General features: G+C 51.7%; 1 protein-coding gene across 2 annotated transcripts in view; it reads left to right on the plus strand.

The window, feature by feature from the left end:
- Window positions 1-24,257, plus strand: part of KIF2C (kinesin family member 2C) — a 1,247,488-nt gene extending 1,223,231 nt beyond the window's left edge. Inside the window, exon 21 of one of the 2 annotated variants that reach the window (XM_086952306.1) lies at window positions 22,671-24,257. In XM_086952306.1, the coding sequence (XP_086808432.1) occupies window positions 22,671-22,747 (77 nt within the window). In that variant the 3' untranslated portion in view covers window positions 22,748-24,257. The remainder of the gene's footprint in view (window positions 1-22,670) is intronic. The other variant, XM_086952307.1, reaches the window with a different exon arrangement.
- The last annotated feature ends 2,489 nt before the right edge of the window (window positions 24,258-26,746 follow it).

Raw genomic sequence — 26,746 nt, forward strand, 5'->3', positions numbered from 1 at the left:
GCTTGGAGTTATGTGAGATGGTGCTCTAGCATGAGCTGAGCCTGTCTGCAGCTTTCGGAACCAAGTCCTTATAGCTGTTTCCATGATAACGCTATACCATATACTCTTAAGTGCATTATAATCCTCACGGGTATTGCTAACTTTGGCATAGCATTATCAAAACATGTCGTATAAGTTGTCATATGCTTTGGAATACTACCCCCTCGCCAGTTCTGGCGACGCGGGTAGCATTCCACCCTTCTAGAGGGATAAGACATGGATGTAACTGTAACTGTGGAGAAGTGTGGCTCACTGGTTAGAGCAGGCAGACCCTGAAGCAGAGGTCAGACCCGGGACCAGGGTTCAATTCCCGACGCGGCAGGGTCTTGAGCTCAAATGTCCATGGACTCGATAATTCTCGCTTTGGTGCCTGACCTAATCATGGGTTCACACTCTGCAACTCTGGGCATTAAGCTTGCTTAATCTCCACAACGGCCCCCCTAGGCGGGATGCCTGGCTTTCACCTTGGGGATGCCCTGTAGGGGCTATCTCACAGGGAAAAGCCAGGACGGGTTCCCAAGGCAAGCGCGGAGATACACCTTCGGGGGTCGAATCTGGTGCTATATAAGAATATAATAATAATAACCCAGGTTAAAGTTAACCCGAGCCTCAGCATCACAAAATGGATGCTGCTCCCACAGACACAAGTCTGACCTATGGAGTGGTGTGGCTCACTGGTTAGAGGTGGCAGACCCGTAAGCAGAGAACGGCCCGGGACCAGGGTTCAATCCCACACGCGGCAGGGTCTTGGACCAGGGTCAAACTGACTCGATAATTCTCGCCTCGGTGCCTACTCTAACCAGGGAACACACTCTGCAACTCTGGGCATTAAGCTTGCCTCATCTCTACAACGGCCCCCCACAGACGCAGGGGATGCCTGGTTTCACCTTGGAGATACCCAGAAAGGGACCATCTCACAGGGAAAACCAGGACGGGTTCCCCAGCGGTCTTCAGCGCCAGGATACTCCTTGGAGTCACAGTGCGCTTTACAAGCACACCCACATTTACACATTTACATTTACCTATTGCTGCTGGGAGTCCTTCCAGCAACGGAAGCCTGGACAAAGGGATTCCTGCCTGGGGAGGTGCTAGCACCACCCCAGACAGGACTTTGTGTATCCAGATAGGCAGGTCTGAAAGGAATGAGACATGCCTGGGGCACACAAGGTGTCCCTGTGCATACTTCGGTTCTCACCAGTTGCTGGGTCACTCAAGCCCCAGCTCTGGCGCAAAACCGGACAAAGGATATGGGGTGTAACCACCCACCTTCCTGGTCCCACCCATGGGAGGTACCTAGTCACTAGTACAGCCCCCTTTCGCAGAATAAAGATAGGAGCTGGTCCCATTCCAGATTAGATTATCCTGAATTGAAACTTTACAAGAAGAAACTCTGAACTTCGATGTTCTGCTCCACAGAAGACTGAAGAAATCTCCCTTGTGGCCAAGGAGTGACCACCCTGCACAAGCAAGCACCATCAAGCGTCCTAGCGGTTAACTTTGTCGTCCTTCCTGCCGGAACCAGACCTCAGAGCTCGACGAGACCCGGACTCCCATACCTCTCCAACCTCTACCCACATCTGCAGCACAGCTGAGACCAGTGGGTGCGACGAGACATGTGGGACCGGCCATCTTTGAAGAACTGCACTTCGCTTCCAGCATGACCTCTGAGGCATCCTCGAGAAAGTGCTTTGGGAATTGAGAAGCCCCAGCCCTGAGCAGCTCCTGCACCGAAGACCAGCCCTTCAGCATGCACCAGATCTGCGTGGGGCCCTTCTGCTTGATTGCTGCTTGACGCGTTGTCTGGTCACTTGCCGGCTGGCTAGTGGCCTCCTAGACGACGAACCTTGAAATCTACACCGCTGGTCTGGTTGCTCCAGATTGGCCCTTGCTTCCTTCCAAAAGAGAAGCACCCTGGACCCTCTTGGTCTGCACCAGACGCCATCTTCACTTGCCGCGTGGGTTGCCTTTGCCAAGGCCTGTTGATTCCGATCCCGGAACAGACACCGCCGACAGCTAAAGCCTGCGTGGGACAGCTTGTGCCTCCATCCTGGTTGTCGAAGACACCTCCTGGTTCACGTGGCTGCAGAGTCAAGCGTCACCTCTTCACCTTATCGCGACAACATCATCTGGTTCCTTCCTGGTTCCACTCCGGTCACTGGCTAGTGACTTTGAACATTGTCCCCTCTGCTTTCAGGTCTCCATCTTTCCCGATCCGCACTTGGATCACTCCGGACATCTTCCTCCTGGTCGCCTGCAGCATCTTTCTCCAAGGCTCCATTGACTTCAACACGGAAACCCGACACATTTTCACACCTATGCACCCTCAGCCCGTGGGTGAGGTAACAAGAGCATTTCAGTGCTCATAGGTAGATTGACTCTCCTAGTGTCCAGGTAACCTGTAGTTTTAGTCTCAACCAGTTGGAACTGTCCTTACTTACCTATTTTGTCAATTGTTTGTGCCCATTGACTTTGCATTGAAACCCGCGTGTGTGTTCTAACACTGCACACGCGTCCAGTGGGCCTCCTGCTCCTTACCTAAGGTTAGGGTAGTGTATCCCCAGTGATTTCACAGCCTATGGGCATCCTCATTTCTTCTATCGTTCTACTTATACCATTTACTTAGTATATGGTTCGTCGTGCCCCTAGGGCACCATTGTAATTTGTGCGACTTATTGTATTTTTCTGAAGAGTATTGTTATGTGCTTAGCCCTCTGATCTCATAAAGAGTTCAAAGGTGTTAGTAATAAATATATTGTTTATTTTCATAACCTGTGTGGTGTCCTTTCATCTGGTATTCAAGGGGTTATATGTGGTAAAACAGCTGGCTTCACATGCCAAAACAGTTTAGCCCAAGACTTCTTTGTCCATGCTACCATTAGGATAGCTGGTCTATAAGTTGACTTACAACCTATCACCATAAGGGTTGTTTGGACTGATACAAGGTGGTCACTAGAACTAGTGAGCATCATATATCAGGCCAACTTCTCACACCAGCATCTTCCGACCAGAATACCCCAAGGTATTTCAACCCCTCAGTCACCAGCTGCAAGTCCTCTGCCCAATCTCCGGCCGGTCGCGTCCACCGAGAACCCACGAGGTGGATTTTCCTGGATTCATATAAAGGCCCGAGGATTCACCAAAGATCTGTAAAATGCGCAATAGCCACGGCCCGGAGCGCTCCAGATCTGTAAGAAAGAACAACACGTCGGCGTAGAGCGCAATTTATCGGTGAGACCCGGGGCCCACCGAAAGCCCTTGAGCTGGGCATCCATGCGCACCCATACAGCCAAGGGCTCAATAGCCAGCGCGAACAGGTACGGGGAGAAAGGACACCCCTGCCGCGTACCCCGACGGACCAAAAATGACTGGGAAATCGCACCCCCCACACGCACAGAGGCTGTGAGGTCAGTGTAGAGCAGCTGAATGTATGCTAGAAAACGTGGGCCCAGGTTAAGGCGCCGCAGCAGGGCGAATAAGTACATCCAGCTCAAGCAGTCGAAGGCACGATCCATATCTGCCAGAAATAGTGCAGCCGGCTCTCCCAGCCTCTTCCAGGCAGAGATCGCAATCTGGGAGCGCCGGATGTTATGCCGGGTCGCCCTCTGTGGCATAAAGCCCGCCTGGTCGAGATGAACCAGGTCTGCGATGTATGGCTTAAGCCTGTTGGCGAGAGACTTAGCCAGAACCTTGGCCTCCGTGTTGAGTAGCGAGATCGGGCGGTATGACGCATGGTACTCTGGGGGTCTACCCGGCTTCAGAAAGACCACCACCTCGTAGTGTCTCCAGTCGGGGGGAGCACTCCACCTTCCCGTGCCTCCTCAATCACCGGCGCATACGGGGACCTAACTGTACATGGAATCTCTTGAAGAACTCACACAGGAACCCATTGGGGCCCGGCGCCTTACCCGGATTCAGCTCACCCAAGGCCATACCCAACTCCTCATCCATGAGAGGCTTGTCTAAAAGGTCCCGCACCTCGTCAGGGACTGACCATGGGGGGGAGATAATCTATGAACCACTGGACAGTCTCAGCCGTCAAACATTCCTGGGGCCCATACAGCCCCTCGTAATACTTCGCAAAGCTCTCTGCAATAGCAGGGGGCTCCAAAATAGGCAATCCCGCAGAGTCCAACAACTGGGGCAAGGGCTGGGCATGGAGAGCGCCCTGACACAAGCGGTGCAGCATCTTACTAGACTTGTCTCCCCATTGGTACACCCGACTACGGGTAGTCAGCCAGGCCTGTCGCACCTCCTCGAGTAATACCGCGGCATACTGCTGCTGAGCCAGGACCAATTTCCGCCCAATCAATGTACCGCTCTCCTCCCTGCTCCTACGCTCCAAAACTTTTAACTCCGCCTCACGCCGCACCAGATCCCGCCGCCGCTCTGAACGCGTCGCCGCACACCAGGAGATATCTACCCCCGCAGGGTAGGCTTGAGGGCCTCCCAAAGGACCGTCGGGGAGTCAACAGAGTGATCGTTAGTAGTGAAGTAGGAGTCAATCTCTCTAGCCATGTGTTCCCTGTAGTCCGTCTGCAGCAGGTGCCATCCCGACATGCGCCACCGGAAAGGCTACCTGGCCGGGCCCACGCTAAAGGTGAGGGCAACCGGCGAGTGGTCGGACAGAGCCCTTGGCATGATATCGGCGGAGACTATCCTCCGGGCCAGTCCCCTGGTTACAAAAATATAGTCCAGCCTGGAGAATGAGCGGTGCACCGAGGAGAAGTTGGTGTATTGTTATGCGCCGTGCTTGTAGCGCCAAGTGTCTGTCCAGTCAAGTCCCGTGGTGAGTGTGAGAAGTTGGCCCGATATGCAACGTTCGCTATTCTAGCGACCGCTATGTATCGTTCCAACGACCCTTATGGTGTCTGGTTGTAAGTCAACCTATAGACCAGCTATCCTAGTAGCGTGGATACGAGCAGTCTAAGGCTAAAGACTCGAGAGGGCGTGTTAAGCCAGCTGTTTACCACACATGTACCCCTTGAACACCCAGTGAAAGGACACCACACAAGTGTTATGAAAATAAACAGGATATTTATTAAGAATCACAACAGCCCTGTACTCTTTATGAGGACAGGGTACTAAGCACAAACCAAATCTCTTTAGCAAATACTTCAAGTGCACAATTAAAACAAGTGTCCGAGGACACGGAAAGGTTACGGTCTCGGGCGGACCCGATAAGGCAAGTCGGAAGCGAGGGACTCGGGACCCTAGAGTAAGGAGGCTATGCAGGCACCGAAATGCCGAGTTACCTAGCCACGAGGGCTGCGGCTGCACAAGTCTTACAGGCGTCGGGGTCTTCGCTGACGAGCCAGGAGCCGGAAGAAAGGAGTTGCTGGCCGGCGACCAGTGCTGAATAGTTCGTAGAGATCCAAGCCTGGATCGGAGATTGATGAAACCTGAAAGCAGAGGGGACCAAGTTCGTACTACTAGCCAGTAGTCAGAGGGTACCAGGAAGGCACCGGTTGGCCGTCACCTCGACTAGGTGAGTGGGCGACGCTAGGCTCTGCAGTCTCACGGACCAGGAGGCGTTGTCGGCGACCACGGTGGAGGTGCGAGCTGTCCCACGAAGGATGATGCTGTCGGCGTCGCTGGGCCCAGGATGGGGCAACAAGCCTTGGCAGATCTCAGGGCCACGGGGTGGGCCTAAGATGGCGTCTTGAGTGGACCAGGAGGGTCCGGGGTGCTTCTCGCAAAGATGGAAGCAAGGGCCAGTCTGGAGCAACCAGACCAGCAGTGATGATTCTCGGATGTCGTCACAGAAGGGCACAAGCCAGCGGCGAGTGACCAGACAACGTGCTGAGCAGCGAGCAGAAGGGCCCCACGCAGATCGTGGAGATGCTGGGGGACTGCACTTCGGTGCTAGAGCGGCTCAGGGTCGGGGCTTCTCGGACCCCAGAGCACTCACCAGAGAGTTACCTCGATGGTCGTGCTGGTTTTTAAGAGCGTGCAGGTTCTGATGATGGCCGGTCCCTCGAGGTCTCGTCGCACCCACAGATCACAGCTGAGCTGATGACGTGGGTAGAGGTCAGAGGTGCCAGGGAAGCCGGTTCTCGTCGAGCTGGGCCGTCGGATCCTTGAGGAAGGACTTGCAGCAAACCGCAGAGTTCTTAGTTGGTGCCCGCTGATGCAGGGTGACTACTCCTTAGCCACAAGGGAGAAATCTTGAGAAGAGTCTTGAAGTCCTTTCGTAGAAAGTATTCTTGATTCAAAGATGATCTAATTTGGAAGGGTCCCCGCTCCGGTCTTTATCCTAAAGAAAGGGGTGGGTACATGACTAGGTCCTGCCCTAAGGGTGGGACCAGGAAGGGGGGTAGTTACGCCCCTCTCCCCTGCCGGGCTTTCCCCAGGCCAGGGCTGTCGCCCCTGGAACTGGTTCCAACCGGCAGATGCGTAGTGAGCACCGGGGTGCCACTCCGCAGTCACCTTCTCGCCAAAGCCCTACCTACCCAGAATACACAAACCCTGTCTGGGACGGTGCGAACAGCGCCCTCGACAGGAAACCCTTTGTCCAGGTGCTCCTCGCTGGAAGGACTCCCAGCAGCAGGAGGTCAGACTTGTGTCTGTGGTGGCAGCATCCATTTTGTGGAGCTGAGGCTTCAGTTAACTTTAACCGGGGTTCACAGTTACGTACATGTCGTGTCCCTCTAGAAGGGTGGGATACTAACCTCATCGCCAGAGTTGGTGAGAGGGCAGCACCCCGATTCGTATGACACCTTACTCGACATGTCTTGATAACGCGATACCGGAGTTACCGATATGGTACGCGTTATCATGGAACAGCTATTGGGGCTTGATCCCGCAAGCTGCAGCCGGGCTCGGCTCGGGCCTGAACCTAGCTCACGCGAGCCCACGCACTCTGCCTTCAGGATTGATAAGGCCTGCCATAGGAGTGACTGATAGTGACTCGAGTGTCCATTGTATGGTTAGATATAGGGCTACTATACCTAAAGCGAAGGGTGGTTACACGTCTTCGCCCCAGCTGTCGTGCAGCCAGTTGTGTCAAATTTAAGAGGCCAGCCAGGGGTGGCATAATACATGCTGCAGCCCCTGGCGGCCCTGGGTACACCTATGCCCTGCGTTACGGGGTCTGATAAGGTGGCCCAGTACCAATTGGTAAATGCACCTAGGGTACATATCGTAATTTAGAAAGAGAACAGCCAGGCTGTGGGTCTGATTAGCAGGCCCACAGCCAGAGAAAGTCGTAAACCAGTGAAACAAAAGCAAAAAATCTGGGTGATCATAGGATTGCAGACCCTACTCTCCTACATGACCCCCCCCCCAAACGTCGGAACAATAAGCTAACCTTGACCAGGTGAGTCTTCTTGTTCTAAGTGGAAATATCTGGAGAGCCCATCGGCATTGCCATGATCAGTACCAGGTCTATGTTCCACTGTAAAGTCCATCCCCTGTAGGGAAATGGACCACCTTAGCAGTTTGGGGTTTTCACCCTTCATCTGATTTAGCCACAAGAGGGGCTTATGGTCGGTCTGAATCTTGAAGTGAGTGCCAAACAAGTATGGCCTCAGCTTCTTCAGGGCCCAAACCACAGCAAAGGCCTCCCTCTCAATAGCTGACCAATTCTTCTCTCTAGGGGTCAGCCTTCTACTTATAAAAGCAATGGGCTGGTCTTGACCATCAAAATTCAGTTGAGAAAGAACAGCTCCCACACCCAACTCAGAAGCATCTGTTTGGACAATGAATGGTTTGGAGTAGTCCGGACTCTTGAGGATAGGCGCCGTGCACATGGCCTGCTTTAGGTCATCGAATGCTTTTTGACAGCTCGCTGTCCACTGAACCTTTTTTGGCATTTTCTTGCTTGTCAGTTCGTTTAATGGTGTCACGATGGAACCATAGTTCCTGACAAACTTCCGGTAGTATCCAGTCAGGCCCAAGAAAGCTCGGACCTGAGTCTGGGTGGTTGGAGGAGCCCAGTCCCTGATTGACTGTATTTTGCTCTCCAGTGGCTGAACCTGGCCTCCACCTACGAGGTGGCCCAGGTATACAACCTGTGTCTGCCCTATCTGGCACTTGGTGGCCTTGATAGTGAGACCTGCTGCTTGCAGTGCCTCTAACGTCTTCCGCAGGTGGACCAGGTGATCCTCCCAGGTGGAGCTAAAGACAGCGATATCGTCAAGATACGCCGCACAGAAGTCATCCAGCCCAGTAAGGACTTGATTCACCAACCGTTGGAAGGTGGCAGGTGCATTTTTCAGACCAAAGGGCATCACCACGAACTGATAATGCCCACCAGGGGTTGAAAATGCGGTTTTAGGCTTGGCGTCCTCAGCTAACCTGATTTGCCAATACCCAGCGGTCAGGTCAAACGTACTTAAGTAGTTGGCCGAAGCCAATCTATCGATAAGCTCGTCCGCCCTTGGTATTGGGTGGGCGTCAGTCTTAGTGACTGCATTGAGACCCCTGTAGTCTACGCAAAACCTCATCTCTCTCTTACCACCCTGGGTGTGAGGTTTCGGCACTAGAACTACGGGACTAGCCCAAGGGCTATCCGAGGGTTCAATGACTCTCAGCTCCAACATTTTCTGCACTTCACTCTTGATGCAGTCTCTAACGTGATCAGGCTGCCGGTAGATTTTACTCTTCACGGGCAAGCTGTCGCCAGTGTCAACTTCATGGGTACACCAATCGGTCTGGCTGGGTGTTAGAGAAAACATATGTCTGAACGACTGAAGAACCTGTTTACAGTCGCTCTGTTGATGTTCGGAGAGGCTGCCACAAAAGACAGAATCCTGACGATGGATCGGTAGATGGTGTTGAGTGAGCAGGTCGGGGAGAGGGTCACTCTCCTCCTCCTGTCCCTCATCTAGGGCCATGAGCAAACTCATGTCCTTCCTGTCGACATATGCTTTTAGCCTGTTGACATGAAGCACCCTGTGGGGGCTTCGGGGAGTTCCCAGGTCGACCAGGTAGGTGACCTCTCCCTTTTTCTCCAGGATGGTGTAGGGCCCGGACCATTTGTCCTTGAGTGCTGCTGGGGCCACTGGCTCCAACACCCACACCTTCTGTCCGGGCTGGTAAACAGTCAAGACAGCCTTTTGGTCATGCCAAGCTTTTTGGAGTTCTTGGCTGGCCTTAAGGTTTTCAGATGCCTTTTCCATGTATTCAGCCATCCGCGAGCGGAGGCCAAGCACATAGTCCACTATGTTGGTTGCAGGCTTTTTGAGAGGTCTCTCCCATCCTTCCTTCACCAAACACAGGGGTCCCCTTACAGGATGCCCGTACAAAAGTTCAAAAGGGCTGTAGCCAACCCCCTTCTGTGGGACTTCTCTGTAGGCGAACAAGAGGCAGGGGATCAGGACGTCCCATCTACGCCGAAGCTTTTCCGGTAGTCCATGAATCATCCCTTTTAGGGTCCTGTTGAATCTCTCAACAAGCCCATTGCATTGTGGGTGATAGGGTGTAGTGAACTTGTAGTTAACACCACATTCCTTCCACATAGCAGTTAAGTAGCTCGACATAAAGTTTGCACCTCTGTCGGAGACGACCTCCTTAGGGAAGCCCACTCTGGAGAACACTCCAACTAGGGCTCTTGCCACAACAGGGGCTGTAGTGGTCCTAAGGGGGATAGCTTCAGGATACCTGGTGGCATGATCCACTACCACCAGTATAAACTTGTGCCCTGATGCTGTTGGTGGTTCCATGGGACCGACGATGTCGATCCCCACCCGTTCAAAGGGTACCCCCACCACAGGCATTGGTATAAGGGGGGCCTTTGTCGTGCCACCTGACTTACCACTGGCTTGGCAAGTGACACAGGAGCGGCAAAACTCCTTGGTATCTTCGTTCATGTGAGGCCAGTGAAAGTGTGAGACGAGCCTGTCCCACGTTTTCGTCTGGCCCAAGTGACCTGCTAAGGGAATCTCGTGGGCCAAGGTAAGTAGGAAACCACGCTGAGACAAGGGTACAACCAGCCTCCTGGTCATGCCAGGCTTGGGGTCTCTTGACTCAGTGTACAGGAGTCCATCTTCCCAGTATGCCTTGTGGGTACCTGTGGCGTTCCCAGCAGCCTCAGCAGCAGCCTGCTGTCTGAGGGGTTCAAGAGAAGGGCAGTCTAACTGGTCCTTCCCCAGGTCTTCCCTTGAGGGTCCCCCTGAACCCAAGAATTCAACTTGATCAAGTTCGAATTCCCTAGGCTCAGTTTCCCGCAATTCCTGTAGGTCAGCCTCCTCTGAGACTTGATCCTCGACCTGGGGCAAGGGGGAAGGCGCAGCCTTAACCCTACTGCTCTTTTTCTTGGGAGGTGTCTGGTCCGTTGTTCCAGGATCCAGCACCTGTTCAGTGGGGCATTTCCTGACCTGTGACCTAGTCACAGCGAACACATGTGCTGGCAAACCTAACATTTCCATGTGAGTCCGGTGCTCCACTTCTGACCATTGTGACGACTCCAAATCATTGCCCAACAAACAATCCACTGGGAGGTCTGGACTAACTACAACCTTCTTTTGGCCAGTTACCCCTCCCCAGAAGAAAGCTACAATTGCCATACTGTGATTGGTAGTGACATTGCTTGCATTGGTCACCAGGAATTCTGTACCTGGCATGATCTGTCCAGGGTCCACAAAGTTAGGCGTCACCATGGTGACGCTGGCACAAGTGTCCCTATAGGCCTGAGCCATCTTTCCATTTATGAAAGGCGTCTGTCGGTATTTGCCCAAAGAATTGGGGCTTACGTCAGGGGACACGTCCACGTCCCCTGTACTGACAAGGACAGCCTGAGTGAGTGTGCCAACTAAGTTGTCACGCCCCTCAGAACCCAGGGTTAACCCTACTAAACCCTTGGGAGGCGCACTACCACTGCTGACTGTACTAGGGGGCACAGGTGCCTTAGGGGCTGCAGTGGCAGGAGTCTGCCCTCCTCCTTTCTTGGTGCACTCACTAAACCAGTGAGATTTACTTTTACAGTACTGGCACCATCTTTTGGATTGGCCTTCTTTCTTCTTTTGGGGAGCCTGACCCCCACCCTCTTTGGGTTGTTGGGGACCTGTCGAAGACTTCTGGTCATTTTGTTCCCCCTTAGAATCTTTACCCTTCTGGTCTGCTTTCTTCTGACCACCTTGATTCTGGCCCTGGTTCTGTTTAACTCTCGTACGAACCCATCTGTCTGCCTTCTTTCCCAATTCTTGGGGAGAGGTCAGATCCGAGTCGACAAGATGCTGATGCAACAACTGGTTCTGACAATTGTTTAAAATTTGTTCTCTCATCATCAAATTATACAATCCTTCGTAATCAGTAACCTTACTGCCCAGCAACCAGCCCTCAAAAGCCTTAGTGGCACAATCGACAAAATCAGACCAATCTTGTGACTGCGTTTTCTGGGTATCCCTGAACAGCACCCTGTACTGCTCAGTGGTTAGGCCGAACCCTTCAACGAGTGTATTTTTCAAGACTTGGTAATCGTTCGCATCCTCTACCCTTGTGGTGAGGAGCTTGTCTCTTCCTTTTCCTTCAAAGGAGAGCCACAAGATAGCTGCCCACTGACTCTGGGGAACGCCCTGCACAGTGCAGGCCCTCTCCAAAGCAGTAATCCATTTGTGGATGTCGTCCCCTTGTTTAAAGGGGGGCACTATCTTCCCAAGGTGTTTCGTATCGAAACTCTTTTCCCTATTGCTAGGTACATTGCTGCCACCAGTGGGGACTACCCCACTTAACTGTTGCTCTCTTGCAAAGGCAAGCCTCTCTTTGGCCAGGGCAAGTTCTTCCCTTTCGATCCTTAGATTAGCTGCCCTTTCCTTAGCTTCGTACACTCTCCTCTGAGGGGACGTCATCCCTCTCCGAGACGAGTTGTGAGAGCCATTGGTTTGAAGGGATCTGCCAGAGCCTCTCGACAGAGATCTGGCTCGTCCATTCCCAATGTTAAGCTGACCTGATAGTGGCCCCAGGGGTCCCCCAGTACCGCTATCATGTTTGCTTAAGTTGGACCTGCTTAGTCTGACGACTTCTACCTGTCCCTTATCTGCCTCATCCCCAGAGAGATCCTCATCCTCATCTTCCTCCCCATCTTCGTTCTCAGTTGCGAGGTGGATGAGGTCAGGATCGTCTCGGGTTCCCTCGAGGGGAGGCATGTCTCCTTCTGGATTAGAATGGCTAAGAAGCTTCTCAGCCTTTCTGGCATCATAAGTCTCGAGGAGACCAATCAGAAAGGAGGTGGTGGGGTTAGCCCCTTGCTTAATCTTCCTAGAGGTACATACTTGTCGTAACTCATGGAAGTTAAGCGCAGTATATCTTGAAGGGATGACCTGTGGAGGGTCAACTGACACAAGGGGAGACTCAGAGTTTCCTCCTTTGTCCGACATACTGTTTCTAGTGTGGTGTAAGTGATGCACCTACCTACACTATGTGTTTCCCTACTGTTCCCTTGCTAAGAGTTGCAGCCAAGGTGTGCTAAGCCTTGAGGAGCTACAACAGCTGGTTCAGTAGAACTCAGAGTATTCTAAGCTTTTAGTTATATGTGCTAACAGTACTTATGCGATCTTTCAACAAGATATTCTTAGGATACGTGTGGTAAAACAACAGCAAGCTCAAATCCCAACCGCTGCTCACCAATGTGAGAAGTTGGCCCGATATGCAACGTTCGCTATTCTAGCGACCGCTATGTATCGTTCCAACGACCCTTATGGTGTCTGGTTGTAAGTCAACCTATAGACCAGCTATCCTAGTAGCGTGGATACGAGCAGTCTAAGGCTAAAGACTCGAGAGGGCGTGTTAAGCCAGCTGTTTACCACACATGTACCCCTTGAACACCCAGTGAAAGGACACCACACAAGTGTTATGAAAATAAACAGGATATTTATTAAGAATCACAACAGCCCTGTACTCTTTATGAGGACAGGGTACTAAGCACAAACCAAATCTCTTTAGCAAATACTTCAAGTGCACAATTAAAACAAGTGTCCGAGGACACGGAAAGGTTACGGTCTCGGGCGGACCCGATAAGGCAAGTCGGAAGCGAGGGACTCTGGACCCTAGAGTAAGGAGGCTATGCAGGCACCGAAATGCCGAGTTACCTAGCCACGAGGGCTGCGGCTGCACAAGTCTTACAGGCGTCGGGGTCTTCGCTGACGAGCCAGGAGCCGGAAGAAAGGAGTTGCTGGCCGGCGACCAGTGCTGAATAGTTCGTAGAGATCCAAGCCTGGATCGGAGATTAATGAAACCTGAAAGCAGAGGGGACCAAGTTCGTACTACTAGCCAGTAGTCAGAGGGTACCAGGAAGGCACCGGTTGGCCGTCACCTCGACTAGGTGAGTGGGCGACGCTAGGCTCTGCAGTCTCACGGACCAGGAGGCGTTGTCGGCGACCACGGTGGAGGTGCGAGCTGTCCCACGAAGGATGATGCTGTCGGCGTCGCTGGGCCCAGGATGGGGCAACAAGCCTTGGCAGATCTCAGGGCCACGGGGTGGGCCTAAGATGGCGTCTTGAGTGGACCAGGAGGGTCCGGGGTGCTTCTCGCAAAGATGGAAGCAAGGGCCAGTCTGGAGCAACCAGACCAGCAGTGATGATTCTCGGATGTCGTCACAGAAGGGCACAAGCCAGCGGCGAGTGACCAGACAACGTGCTGAGCAGCGAGCAGAAGGGCCCCACGCAGATCGTGGAGATGCTGGGGGACTGCACTTCGGTGCTAGAGCGGCTCAGGGTCGGGGCTTCTCGGACCCCAGAGCACTCACCAGAGAGTTACCTCGATGGTCGTGCTGGTTTTTAAGAGCGTGCAGGTTCTGATGATGGCCGGTCCCTCGAGGTCTCGTCGCACCCACAGATCACAGCTGAGCTGATGACGTGGGTAGAGGTCAGAGGTGCCAGGGAAGCCGGTTCTCGTCGAGCTGGGCCGTCGGATCCTTGAGGAAGGACTTGCAGCAAACCGCAGAGTTCTTAGTTGGTGCCCGCTGATGCAGGGTGACTACTCCTTAGCCACAAGGGAGAAATCTTGAGAAGAGTCTTGAAGTCCTTTCGTAGAAAGTATTCTTGATTCAAAGATGATCTAATTTGGAAGGGTCCCCGCTCCGGTCTTTATCCTAAAGAAAGGGGTGGGTACATGACTAGGTCCTGCCCTAAGGGTGGGACCAGGAAGGGGGGTAGTTACGCCCCTCTCCCCTGCCGGGCTTTCCCCAGGCCAGGGCTGTCGCCCCTGGAACTGGTTCCAACCGGCAGATGCGTAGTGAGCACCGGGGTGCCACTCCGCAGTCACCTTCTCGCCAAAGCCCTACCTACCCAGAATACACAAACCCTGTCTGGGACGGTGCGAACAGCGCCCTCGACAGGAAACCCTTTGTCCAGGTGCTCCTCGCTGGAAGGACTCCCAGCAGCAGGAGGTCAGACTTGTGTCTGTGGTGGCAGCATCCATTTTGTGGAGCTGAGGCTTCAGTTAACTTTAACCGGGGTTCACAGTTACGTACATGTCGTGTCCCTCTAGAAGGGTGGGATACTAACCTCATCGCCAGAGTTGGTGAGAGGGCAGCACCCCGATTCGTATGACACCTTACTCGACATGTCTTGATAACGCGATACCGGAGTTACCGATATGGTACGCTTTATCATGGAACAGCTATTGGGGCTTGATCCCGCAAGCTGCAGCCGGGCTCGGCTCGGGCCTGAACCTAGCTCACGCGAGCCCACGCACTCTGCCTTCAGGATTGATAAGGCCTGCCATAGGAGTGACTGATAGTGACTCGAGTGTCCATTGTATGGTTAGATATAGGGCTACTATACCTAAAGCGAAGGGTGGTTACACGTCTTCGCCCCAGCTGTCGTGCAGCCAGTTGTGTCAAATTTAAGAGGCCAGCCAGGGGTGGCATAATACATGCTGCAGCCCCTGGCGGCCCTGGGTACACCTATGCCCTGCGTTACGGGGTCTGATAAGGTGGCCCAGTACCAATTGGTAAATGCACCTAGGGTACATATCGTAATTTAGAAAGAGAACAGCCAGGCTGTGGGTCTGATTAGCAGGCCCACAGCCAGAGAAAGTCGTAAACCAGTGAAACAAAAGCAAAAAATCTGGGTGATCATAGGATTGCAGACCCTACTCTCCTACAGTGAGGGCATGCAGTTTGGTATTGGGCCCCTCCACACCACCACCCACATCAGTCACTCCCTTCCGCCACCTATCTACACTTGCATCCATCACATCATTCTAGTCCCCCCCCCCCCTCAACCGCTGCGAGGGTGTCCGGCATTGCACTCCAGAGGGACATCACCTTCTCCACCAGGGGCCACTGCAACGGTGGCGGGGCGTATATGCTCCCGAGGGTCACCCTATCCCCCCCAATCCTACCCTGAACAAATATGTACCTGCTCTGAGGATCACACCAGCTCTTCTCATGTATAAAGGATACCCTACGATGTGTAAGAATTGCAACCCCACTTGAGCCCCTCGTAAACCCAGCATGGTAGGCGTGTGTGAACCCAAAGTGTTGTAGGCATGGCACTTTAGTACCAAGTAAATGAGTCTCTTGTAACAACAGAGTGTCTGCCCCGACCCTTTTAGCAGATCGAAGGACCGCCCCCCGCTTCACTTTATCCAACACCCCCGCACATTCCAGCTCAGACTACTTAAGGTGCCGGGATCTACCCGCCCTCCCTGTTCAATGGCTGACATGTGAGAGTTGTCATGTAAGCGCAGCATACAGCTCTATGGCCTGACGCACAGTGACCAAGGAGCAAAGATAACAGCAATAAAGGCGCACTCAAAACCCCCAACCCCCCCCACTTCTCCCCACCCGCACCTGCAAAACATGGAAGCACTCACCAACACCCGCCCACCCCATACCTTAGCAACGTTGAAGTATCTGTCGCGTGTGTAGGATGTCGCCGAACCCCGACGGGAGGCCGAAGACTCACTATCCCAATGGATCCCCATCAACTACCTGCCCAAACACCCCACCACCCCCCTCCCCAAGAGACTAACTCCTCTTAACTCAGGGAATTTCGTCAACCCCCACCATCGCCCCACTTAAGCACAATGAACATAGCTCTACGGGCTCTGACCGACAGCCCCGGGAGCTGTAGATGGACTCGGGAGCCTGTACTCCAGCTCCACAAGTGTCACCCATAAAGTCATGCGTCCTTGTTCAGACTCGTATATAATCGTCCCTCACGGAGCCGCCGTTGGAGGATCAGGAGCCGCCACTTTCCCATTCGTTGAGTCTCCAGAGGCAAGGCGTCTCCCAGACCTTGATCGCCAGTTACTTTTGCTGCGTGACCTTCAGGAGGTCAGTGTCGGCACCAGAGTGGATGAAGAATCAGAGTCGCGGCCAGGCGGTGTATGCACCCTCACTTTGACTGTCTCGTCCGTCCAGTTGAACAGTTCCTCAGGAGTGTTAAAGAACAATGTACGGTATTTAAAAACTACTCTAAGGCGGGCCGGGTACAGTAGTGCATATGGAAGTTTAATTTCACGCAGGCGTGCCTTGGCTGCTGTAAAGGATTGTCGCTGTTGCTGCACCTGCCTAGTATAGTCCGGAAAGATCAGGATCTTCTGATTGTCACAGATGGGGGACTCCGCTGCTCGTGCCTGTCGCAGGATGGCATTCCGATCGTGATAATTGAGTAGTTTGGCTATTACCGGCCAGGGCGAGCTCCTATTGGTGGCTTCGGCAATAGGGCTCTGGGTGCCCGCTCGATGACAAAGCATTTGGATAAGGATCCCGACGGGAGCCAGCTCTCCAGCCACTGGGTCAAGAATCGCTCCATGTTGCCCTTCTCACAACCCTCCGAAAACCCCACGAATCTGAGGTTTTTTCTTCGGCCCGTCCTTCCGCGTCCTCAACCCGCAGGGCTAGACCTTTCTGGATCCCCCCCCATGCTGGCCACCTTCCGCTTCAGGGTCGCCACATCGTCCTCCACCCCCGATATCCTGGTCTCGGCGTCTGTGATGCGGGCCACTGCGTTATGCAAGTCCTGGCGCAAGAGCGTTAAATCTGCCCCCACTGCTCCGATCTTCGCATCCAGCATATTCCGCGATTGGGTAATCGCCGCCATCAATGCTGCATCGTCTGGTCCCGGTGCCTGCTGGCCCCCGGAGGCGCCAGCGTCCCCGCTTGGCCCTGAGTATTTGTCCAGGGGCCCCTGTTTCGACGACCCTCCACCTGTCTCCCCTCTGGTCATGTTGATCCGTGGCCGTCTATACTCGCTCCAAGGCCTGCCGCTCCCGCTCCTGGACGTCCGTTCCGGTGCAGCTGAGGGAGCGGTGTGGATGGGGTGCCGCCACTGCCCCCGATCGTGGTCGTGCCTGTGGGTCTCAAGTGTTAAACGTGCAGGGCCATTCTAGGGAACCGCCTACCGCTGCCGCAAATATCAGGGCCTCGGTGCTCCGCCGCTCTTACAGACCCCGGCCTCAAGACTGGCCCCACAGCCCTCACCCTTCAGTGCACTTTTCACATCTGCCATCTAGGTTTCTGCCATCCCTGCCGGAGTGCCTTTCAGGGTGGCGACTGTTGTGTGTCATTCCTGCCTCCAAGTGTGTCCCTCGTTGCTATATGCCAGGCCTCAGGGGCTCAGCTGTCTCATCTCACCTCGGGGGCCTGCAAAGCCACAGACCAGAGTACACGTGTTCCTCGCCCTCCCGGGACAGCGGCCAGTGACCAAGTTAAGGGCCCAGGAGGGGCCTGGCACGTATTGACGGGTCCCGCCGGATGCCTGTCTGTCTGCTGGATGTCGCCCCCGCTGCCACCACCTTCCGGAAGGGCCCGGACCCCCCGCTGCTGTCTCGTTAGGTCGGTGGACGGTAGGGCCCCCCGTCTCCCAGCACCACTGCGGCCCGAACTGGCCGCCGAAGCAGTTGCCACTTGCCCACTGGATTCAGCAGCTCCCCGGGGCATCCGTCATACACCCCTGCCCAAGGGGGCGGGAGGGAGGGAGATAAGCTGCCTTACTTGTGGCCCTAGAGGTCCCGCTGTCGCCGGAAGGATGTTTACCAGCGTCTAGGTCTGCTCCCGGGGGGATGGTCTCCAAATTCGATGCCCTGGCTTTGCGGGGATAACAGGCCGCACCTCCCGGTCGTCCGCCAAAGTCTACTCCGCAGGGCCGGGAGTTGCTCTCAGAGGCCCGGATCACTAGGGCACCCTCCGGTCACCAGCCCTCCTGCGCCGCTCCGCCCGCTTCGGGCCAGAGCAATCGACGGGGTGCTCCAAACTCGAGCTCCCCGGCTGCACCTTCAGATGTAGGCCTCACCGCTCCGATGTCTGCACCACAGCTCCTCTTGCCCTCAGGCGGCCCGGACGCAGCTCAGAGCCTGCCGCTGCTGTCTTCGCCCTTTCAACACCTCAGGGACTCAGCGCGGCGAGGGGGAACCAGGATAAATGATTGGATTCACTATTGGCAGGAAGGATCTCTCTCAGGCTGCGTCCGCCATGATGGCTCTCTTGGCCACGCCCCTTGTTCTTCCATTTCCGATGTGCGCTCCTTTCGAGCCACTTCACAATTGCCCTCTTTGTCTTCTGACACTTAAGACTGCATTTCTGGTTGCCATCACCTCTACCAGGAGAGTGAGTGAGCTCCAGGCTCTTTCTTCTAAGCCTCCTTTACTTTCTGTCCATCCGGACAAGGTTGTTTTAAAACTCGTCCTTCTTTCCTGCCCTAAGTAGTTAGGCCTTTCACATCAGGCAGTCCATCACCTTGCCCACCTTCTATCTGCCTCCGCATCCTTCTAAGGAGGAAGAGAGGCTCCACCGTCTGGACCCAAAACGTGCGATCTCCTTCTACCTAGATCGCACAGGTCAGTTCCGGGGTGGACGACCAGCTCTTTCTTGGTTACGTTGACACGAAGAAGGGGCGGGCGGTGCACAAACAGACCATCTCTCGATGGGTTGTGTTGTGCATCAAGGTCTGTTACTCCTTGGCTAGGAAGGAGCCTCCGGTTGGGCAGTTACTACTGCCCTGGGTCGGGGAGTCCCCTTGCAGGACATCTGTCAGGCAGCTACGTGGGCCTTGCTGCACACGTTTGCTTTGACACTACTGCCTGAACAGCCAGGTCCAGAGAGATGGCTTTTTTGGCCGTGCCTTTCTCCAGGACTTTCTGGTGTGATCTTGGTCCTCAGACCCACCACCGGGGTTGGTATTGCTGAGATATTTATTCTAAGGTAAGGAATCGAACACTAACCTGTTTTTCAGATGCACAAGTTACTTTCCTTCGGTAACAATATATCTGTAGGAAACAGTAGTTAGTGTTAGATTCCTTACCGCCCCACCCATTCTCCCTGTTCTGCAAACCGATATCTAGGGTTAAGGTATTTCCCTTTGAGGGCCCTAGTTTTATGACACCAGTGTCGGTCTCTGGCATGGCTCTGCATTACTGGCGCGGAAAGCTATGTACAAGAACTAACGTCAGCGCGCGATAAGGCGTCTAAGTACTCAGATGTCATCCCGTCGACCAGGACGCCGACGACGGTTGCGGAGCCGCAGACCACGCCTACCGACGCGCAGGGGTACTGCTACGCAAAACATTCGGGATCTTCTAAGGGAAGGAATCTAACACGAAAAACTTTTTCTTACAGTTATATCGTTACCGAAGGTAAGTAACTTGTGCTTCTGTTCCTAAAACTCCAGTGATAAGGCGTTTAGGAGTCATGATGCATGTGGTAAACTCATCTTTACTTCGGAAAGCTCTGCCTTGAGATCCATAAATAAATCTTGTGAGAAGTTGGCCTGATATGATGCTCACTAATTCTAGTGATCACCTTGTATCAGTCCAAACAACCCTTATGGTGATTGGTTGTAAGTCTACCTTATAGACCAGCTATCCTAATGGTAGCATGGACAAAGCAGTCTTAGGCTAAACTCTTTTGGCATGTGAAGCCAGATGTTTTACCACATATAACCCCTTGAATACCAAATGAAGGGACACCACACAGGTAGTTATGAAAATAAACAAGATATTTATTAACTAACATACACCTCTGAACTCTTTGAGATCAGAGGGCTAAGCACATGACAAGGCTCTTAAGAAAAATACGTTAAGCTGCACAAATTACAATGGTGCCCTAGGGGCACGACAAACAATATACTACGTAAATGGTGTAAGGAAATCGATAGAAGGAATGGAGCTGTCCAGAGGCTGTAGGATCGCTGGGTCTACACTAGTTTAACCTGATCTAAGTAATAGGAGGCCCACGAGACGCGTGTGCAGTGTGTGAAGTCACACACGAAATGCCTAACAAAGTCAATGGACAGTACAAATTACGAAAAGGTAAGTATTAGACCGTTCCGACTAGCTAGGACTAAAACGACTGGAAATCTGGACACTAGGAGAGTCAATCTACCCTTGAGCGCCGAAATGCTCTTGTTACCTCACCCACGGGCTGCGCGTGCATTAGTGTCAAAGTGTGTTGGGTTTCCGCGTTGAAGTCTATGGAGCCTGGAAGAAAAGATGCTGCAGGCGGCCCGAAGGAAGATGTCCGGAGCGACCCAAGGGTGGATCGAGGAAGATGAAGACGAAGACCTGAAAGCAGAGGGGCAATGTTCAGTCACTAGCCAGTGACTGGAGTGGAACCAGGAAGGAACCAGATGCTATTTTCGCGATCAGGTGAAGAGTGGACGCTTGACTGTGCAGCCACATGGACCAGGTGATGTCTTCGACCAGGATGGAGTCACGAGCTGTCCCACGCACAGCTAGGCTGTCCGCGGTGTTGCATCCGGATTCGGCGTCAACAGGCCTTGGCAAATGCAACCCACGCGGTGAGTGGAAAAAGGCGTCTGGTGCGGACGAGGAGGGTCCGGGGTGCCTCTCCTTTGTAGGGAAGCAGGGTCCAGTGTGGAGCAACCAGACCAGCGGTGTGGATTTCAAGGATCGTCGTCTAGGAGGCCACTAGCCAGTCGCCAAGTGACCAGACAACGCATCGAGCAGCAATCAAGCAAAAGGGCCCCACGTAGATCTCGTGGATGCTGGAGGGCTGATCTTCTCTGCAGGAGCTGCTCGGGGCTGGGGCTTCTCAATCCCCAAAGCACTTCGTCGAGGATGCCTCTGAAGTCGTGCTGGAAGCGAAGTGCAGTTTCTCAAAGATGGCCGGTTCCACGTGTCTCGTCGCACCCACGGATCTCAGCTGTGCTGCAGATGTAGGTAGAGTTCGGAGAGGTCTGGAAGTCCGGCGTCAGGCTCTGAAGTCTGGATCCACTCTGGAAGACGACAAAGTGAACTGCTAGGACGCTTGATGGTGCCTGCAGATGCAGGGTGGTCACTCCTTGGCCACAAGGGAGATTTCTTCAGTCTTCTGTGGAGCAGAACGTCGAGGGTCCAGAGTTTCTTCTTTGAAGAGTTACAAATCAGGATAATCTAATTTGGAATGGGACCAGCTCCTACCTTTATTCTCCTAAAGGGGACTGATTTAATTTGATTTGTCAACTTGTAAAGCGCGCGAATGCCCGTGGGCGTCTTGGCGCTATGATAGATCCTCCTATCTCATGAGCGGTATCTAAAGTTATGCAGAGAACAGACATGTTTTTACTTCCTTTCTAAAGGATTCCAAAGAAATGGCAAGAGGCAGCTGATTCCAGGTTCGTGCTGCATGTACAAGGAAGCTTCTACCGCCTCAGCTAGCTCGTCTAAATCTGGGGACAGTAATTAGCTTCAATTGACCGGATCTCAGAGGTCTCGTTAGTTCAAATCAAATCATAGGAGGATATGTGTCCATTTTAGGTTTAGCTATAGGTATACTATATCTAAAGCAAAGCATAGGTATACTATATCTAAAGCAAAGGGTGATTACACCACCTTGCCCCAGCTGATTGATCAGCCAGTTGTCAGATTTGGATGGCCAGCCAGGGGTGACATAATACATGCTGCAGCCCCTGGTAGGCCTTGGGTGCACTTATGCCCTGGGTACCTAAGGTACGCTGTACAAGGACTTACAAGAGTGACCCAATACCAATTAGTTATGTACCTAAGGTACGCAGAGTCCATTTAAACAGAGAGCAGGAAACCTTGGGTCCTGAATAGCAGGATCCCAGGCCAACTAAGAAGAAAACCAGCTAAGCACTAGGCAAATAGTTGGGGGTAACATAGTCAGATATCCACCTTCCTACAGTTTCCCCAACCAGTTTCTATAGTGGCTCTGCGTTCGGGCGCAGACGTTTTCAAAGAAGAAACTATTGTCCCTGCGCTGGAGAGGGACTTATATGATTCTGTCCCGGCACACAGAAGTACTGCTGAAAAATTCTAGATCCAGACTGGCGCCTGGGGAGAACTCACAAGTTAATGAATCTGTGGCTTGACTTTATCTCTACCAGATATTATGTTGCCGAAGGTAAGTAACTTTTACTTCTGGTAAACAAAGAAAGATTTGATTATGCACCAGACATGGGTAGACATGTAAAACGGATAGCAACGTAAAAATGTGTCCTGGATATAGTGATGCATGTACGAAGGTTTTCGTTTTTTTTCTCTTTTTTAGTCCCCCTTTCCCTTTTTCTTTCACGGTTAGAACTGTTCAGAAATTTGCTCTGCAAAGGATTGTGATACATTTTTTAACATGCTGTTGAAATTGTAGGACACATCAATAAATATATATTATTTAAAAAACGTATTTTGGTAATCTCAAAGCCATAGTATGTCTACAGTTGAATTCTTTCCTGTTATAGTTATATGTCCTTCTGTGAACTTTGCCATATAACCGTTATTTTCTTCCACAGAAAGCGTGAATGCCTTGCGCCTAGCTATGCAGTTGGAGGAGCAGGCCAGCAAACAAATCAAGAGGAGGCAACAATAACTCATAATAAAGCATTCATCATAGACTTTGCTTCCTATCTGTTTTTTCAACTGCCCAGAAGTTCGGTTCTTGAGATTTTTTTGTCTGTAATGTCCTGTACATTTTTTTGTTCCTATTTTTTCATGTTACCTAGAACAAGGTATTTTTAAAAGTATTTAATAAAACAAAATAAAGCCTAAATGGAGGACCCTGAAGAACATTTCAGCATGTGACATCTTAATTTGCACAGCAAGCCAGATTTGGGTATTGGAAGAATCTTTGGTTCCTCTACTTCATTTTAACTATTTCTAAAGGATACATTCATTCATCAGTTCTTGGAGTACAGCATTGCAGATTGTCATCTGTGGTTTACAAATGTATGCAAAACTAAAACTCCATCGAAATATGGCAGCTTCAGTACAATTACTGTATCTGGGAAAGCAGTGGACATTTCAGTATCTATTTAAGTTAGTCTTCTCTGGAGCTTGTGCACAACTTTTAAAAAGGAATCTTTTTTTATTCCCAAGCCTATCATTAACTGCTCAATAGTTCTTGAATGTGTCTCAACTGATCATTTCTTCAGCCTCAAAAAGCAAATCTGTGATTTACATGCTTACCCCCAGAGCTCCGCATATCTTTCCAGTCCAGCACAGTCGGTCTAGATTGTGAGTAGTTGAAAACATTTATCTGGTGGATTCCTTGAAGGGTCTATATAATAGAGTACAGTGTGTACAATATTTCAAGGTGGTAAGTGGAAACCTCAGTCTGATTTTGGCCTGAGGCTGAGCAACGAGGAAGGACCATGACTGTTGTGTGACACCCTAGAACCGGTGACATTGTTAGATGCATGGAGGAGCTTACCAGCCTCCCCTTGCTCCCACAACACCAACAAAGGTTATATTTCTTCTTACCTGGATAGTCATTGTGGGGGAGGGAATTTGCTGTGGTGACTCAAGAACTAAATGAATATGTAAGCCTAGCAGCGATCTCCCAGTTAAAAGGGTTCCTTCAGAGTAGAGTATGTCTGGTGAAAGTTACTGTGCATGAAGAAATGGTAGATTTTTTATTAATTGTGGTGTTACTGTTAAGATACACCAGTTTATAGCGACAAAATGTAAAAAAAGGAAAATTCTGTATATGACTGCTTTTTAAATGGAGGACGAAAGTAATGCCTAATTTTGTAGCAATCAAGAAAGTGCGAACTTAAACCAAGAATAGCAAGCCCTCTTTATATATGTTTAGCACTGTGGATTGTGCTAGACTAAATTGGCGTTCATTTCAGAGGCGTCATCTTTGTGACTGAATCAATAACCTGTCCTACATGTTGTGTCTATAAATTCATGCTGTAGCTGAAGTACATCATGATTTTATTCTAAATACACATCTTTAAAGTTTGAAAGTGAGCCTTAGAATTGTCTGCCATTACTTTTATGGTGGTACAGTTTGTATTTTTGTATTAAGCACTGTCTGAATTTGGTTTTCCTATGTGAGAACTTGCCTTGTTTGACTCAATAAATGTATTTCCAAACTATAATTGTCTCTTTGAAATGTGTGTAGGTTTTATTTTTTCTAAGTACTTCTGATTGAGACTTCTAACCGCAGATTACTCGACTTGGAAAATTACCCAGACTTCAAACTGGACCCAGTACATCTTGCAGTACCTCTGGCGTCGCTTGGCTCCTAGTCGGCGTTTGAAGTATTGAGGTTCCTTCATAGGTGCCTGTTGGACCTGGGGCTACCAGTCCACATAGGGTAGCCTGGCACAGAGTGGAAAGACCTATCCCAAAGCAATTGTGTTATACTTGCATCACACCTATACAGTAACCCAATGCCCCTCCACCAAAAAGGAAACACCACACCGTATTTAGAAAAGTAGAAAATCTTTATATTTTCTTTTAGTTCGTTTCTTGTATTTCTCTTGCAAAACCAGTACCACATTCACATTTGTCATTGCATTAAAATTACTTGCTTTTGTAAATGTTCCAAGTTTCATAGAATTTTGGTTCTCTGGCAATTCTTGCGTAGTCAAAACATTCTTTAGTAGGATAGCAGTGTAGTTAAACTGCATTTACTATCCCCCCCCCCCCACCCTCCTCTGAAAGAGAATCAGGCTCTAGGTAATTCTGTTATATTCTGTCACCAGAACTAGGCCTCTACCTTTAACATTCATAAATTTGTCACACAGATGTGGATCAATTCAAGTTTCCAGGCAAAAAAGCAATTAAATTACTCTAGTAATTATCCCATCCAGGGCATTAAATTCAGCAGACAGTTCTCAGTCATTTAACAAAGTACTGGTGTATTCGGTAGTTCTCACACACTGGGCACTTTCCTGCCGCTTAACTTTCCTCTCCTGCAGAACTGTGTGGAAAGTAGTACGGTTTCCAATGCCTTCCCCCCTCCCCCCCCCCCCCCCCCACCCCCCACCCCCTCTTCTCTGCTGTACTTCTCCGTGTCTTTCAGCAGGACTCTACTAACTCCGGAGTGGCAATAAGGCCCTTAAAGCACCTGGGACTCCCAACCACACTGACTTCCACGATTTTACCAGAAGACTGCTGTGTTGAGTTTGTGTCCTCTCACTCCGCTCGCACTCCTGTTGCTTAAATCTGTCTCCAGCCCTCACGTTGCAGGTTCCCAGCAGCTTTCTGGGCCGGGAATGCGCAGCGTTTCACTCAGCGTTCTCTGCCTTGTGTCCCGCCCTCCTCTCGCTCGTCAGAGGGGGTGGGTGCTGAACACGGGCCGGCCTCCTCTGCTTCCCTCCCCCCTTCTTCCGGCGCTCGCTTGGTAGAGCGTACGATCTCCCACGACGCCGCCTTAGAGGAACCAACGCTCCGCTGACTAGAACCGGGCCCCCTCTCTACCTCTAGATCTCCTCAGCGGGGGGGCGCGTGGATACTGTCAGTCCGCAGTAGGGGCACCGTTCAGCGGCGGGGATCTCAGCGGGCCAGCCGCACTAGGGTAAGGTTAATTTCCTCTCCGCGATCTGCGAAGCAAAGTCCTGGGGCCAGTGGCAGTGATTCACCTGACTTCCTCCCCTCTCCTCGTACTATGTCCGCAGTGTAATTAAGATTGCGGCCAAAGGGGAAAACCTGTCAGTCACTAGACCCCCTAACTCCGGGCAGCAGCAAAGTGACGGTAAACCCGGGCAGGGATCATAGAACCTTATCCCACAACAACCCGGCTACTGTCCACCCTCCTTTCCTCCCGGGTCAGATGTCCCTCACCTGCCAGGCCCAATACAGGATTTCTTCTCAAACGTTCAAAGGGGGAAAGGGAAAACCGGGACTCTCTTCCAAATTGGATGCTTCCCTGATGTATTCCCCAGAACAACGATTAACCGCTTCTCACAGCGGGTTCAATAACTCTGTTCCCAGGGACGCTACAAGGGTTATGTGGTACATAGTCAATAAACCGGTGGTGGGGCTCAGTCAATTACTAGAGGGTGACATCCTCAGAAAAGGCAGCCGACCCATGGGACGATCTAGCCTCTATCAGTGCGCCTTCCTCCCTTTACTATCGCCTCACTCCTCACCAGGTTCCCTCCAGACTCTCTCTGGGCACTCTAAAATGGCCGCCCTGGTTCTGGCCCTTTTATAGACTGGGCCCTGGCTACTGGAAACAGCTGGAAGGTTCTAGAGCCTTCCCAGTGTAGTCCTATGGCTCAAGTCCCTGAGGTAAAAATGTATCAGTTACAAGCCACCATTTTGTGTGTCTATGTATTCACCATGTTAAGAGAGCACCTAGGCTTCAAAAAGTTATAGGGATAAGAAGGCACTTAAATCTCTAGGGACAACACCAAAAATTGTAGTGGACGCTAAAAAAAAAAGAAAAATTAGGAGGCAAAAAGGAGAAAAAATGTGAAAAATAGGGCTGACAGGTCTAACAGTGCCATACTGGTACACTGAAATCAATTCCTTTCATTCTGAGCCAACAGCGTGGATCCGAAGAGCTACCCCAGTCATTTATTTTTGCCATCTTTTGGTGTACGGGGTGAGAACCCTTGCATGCAACAACCACAAT

This window comes from Lissotriton vulgaris, chromosome 1_1 (genome assembly GCF_964263255.1).
Source record: "Lissotriton vulgaris chromosome 1_1, aLisVul1.2, whole genome shotgun sequence".
In the NCBI taxonomy this organism is placed as follows: domain Eukaryota; kingdom Metazoa; phylum Chordata; class Amphibia; order Caudata; family Salamandridae; genus Lissotriton; species Lissotriton vulgaris.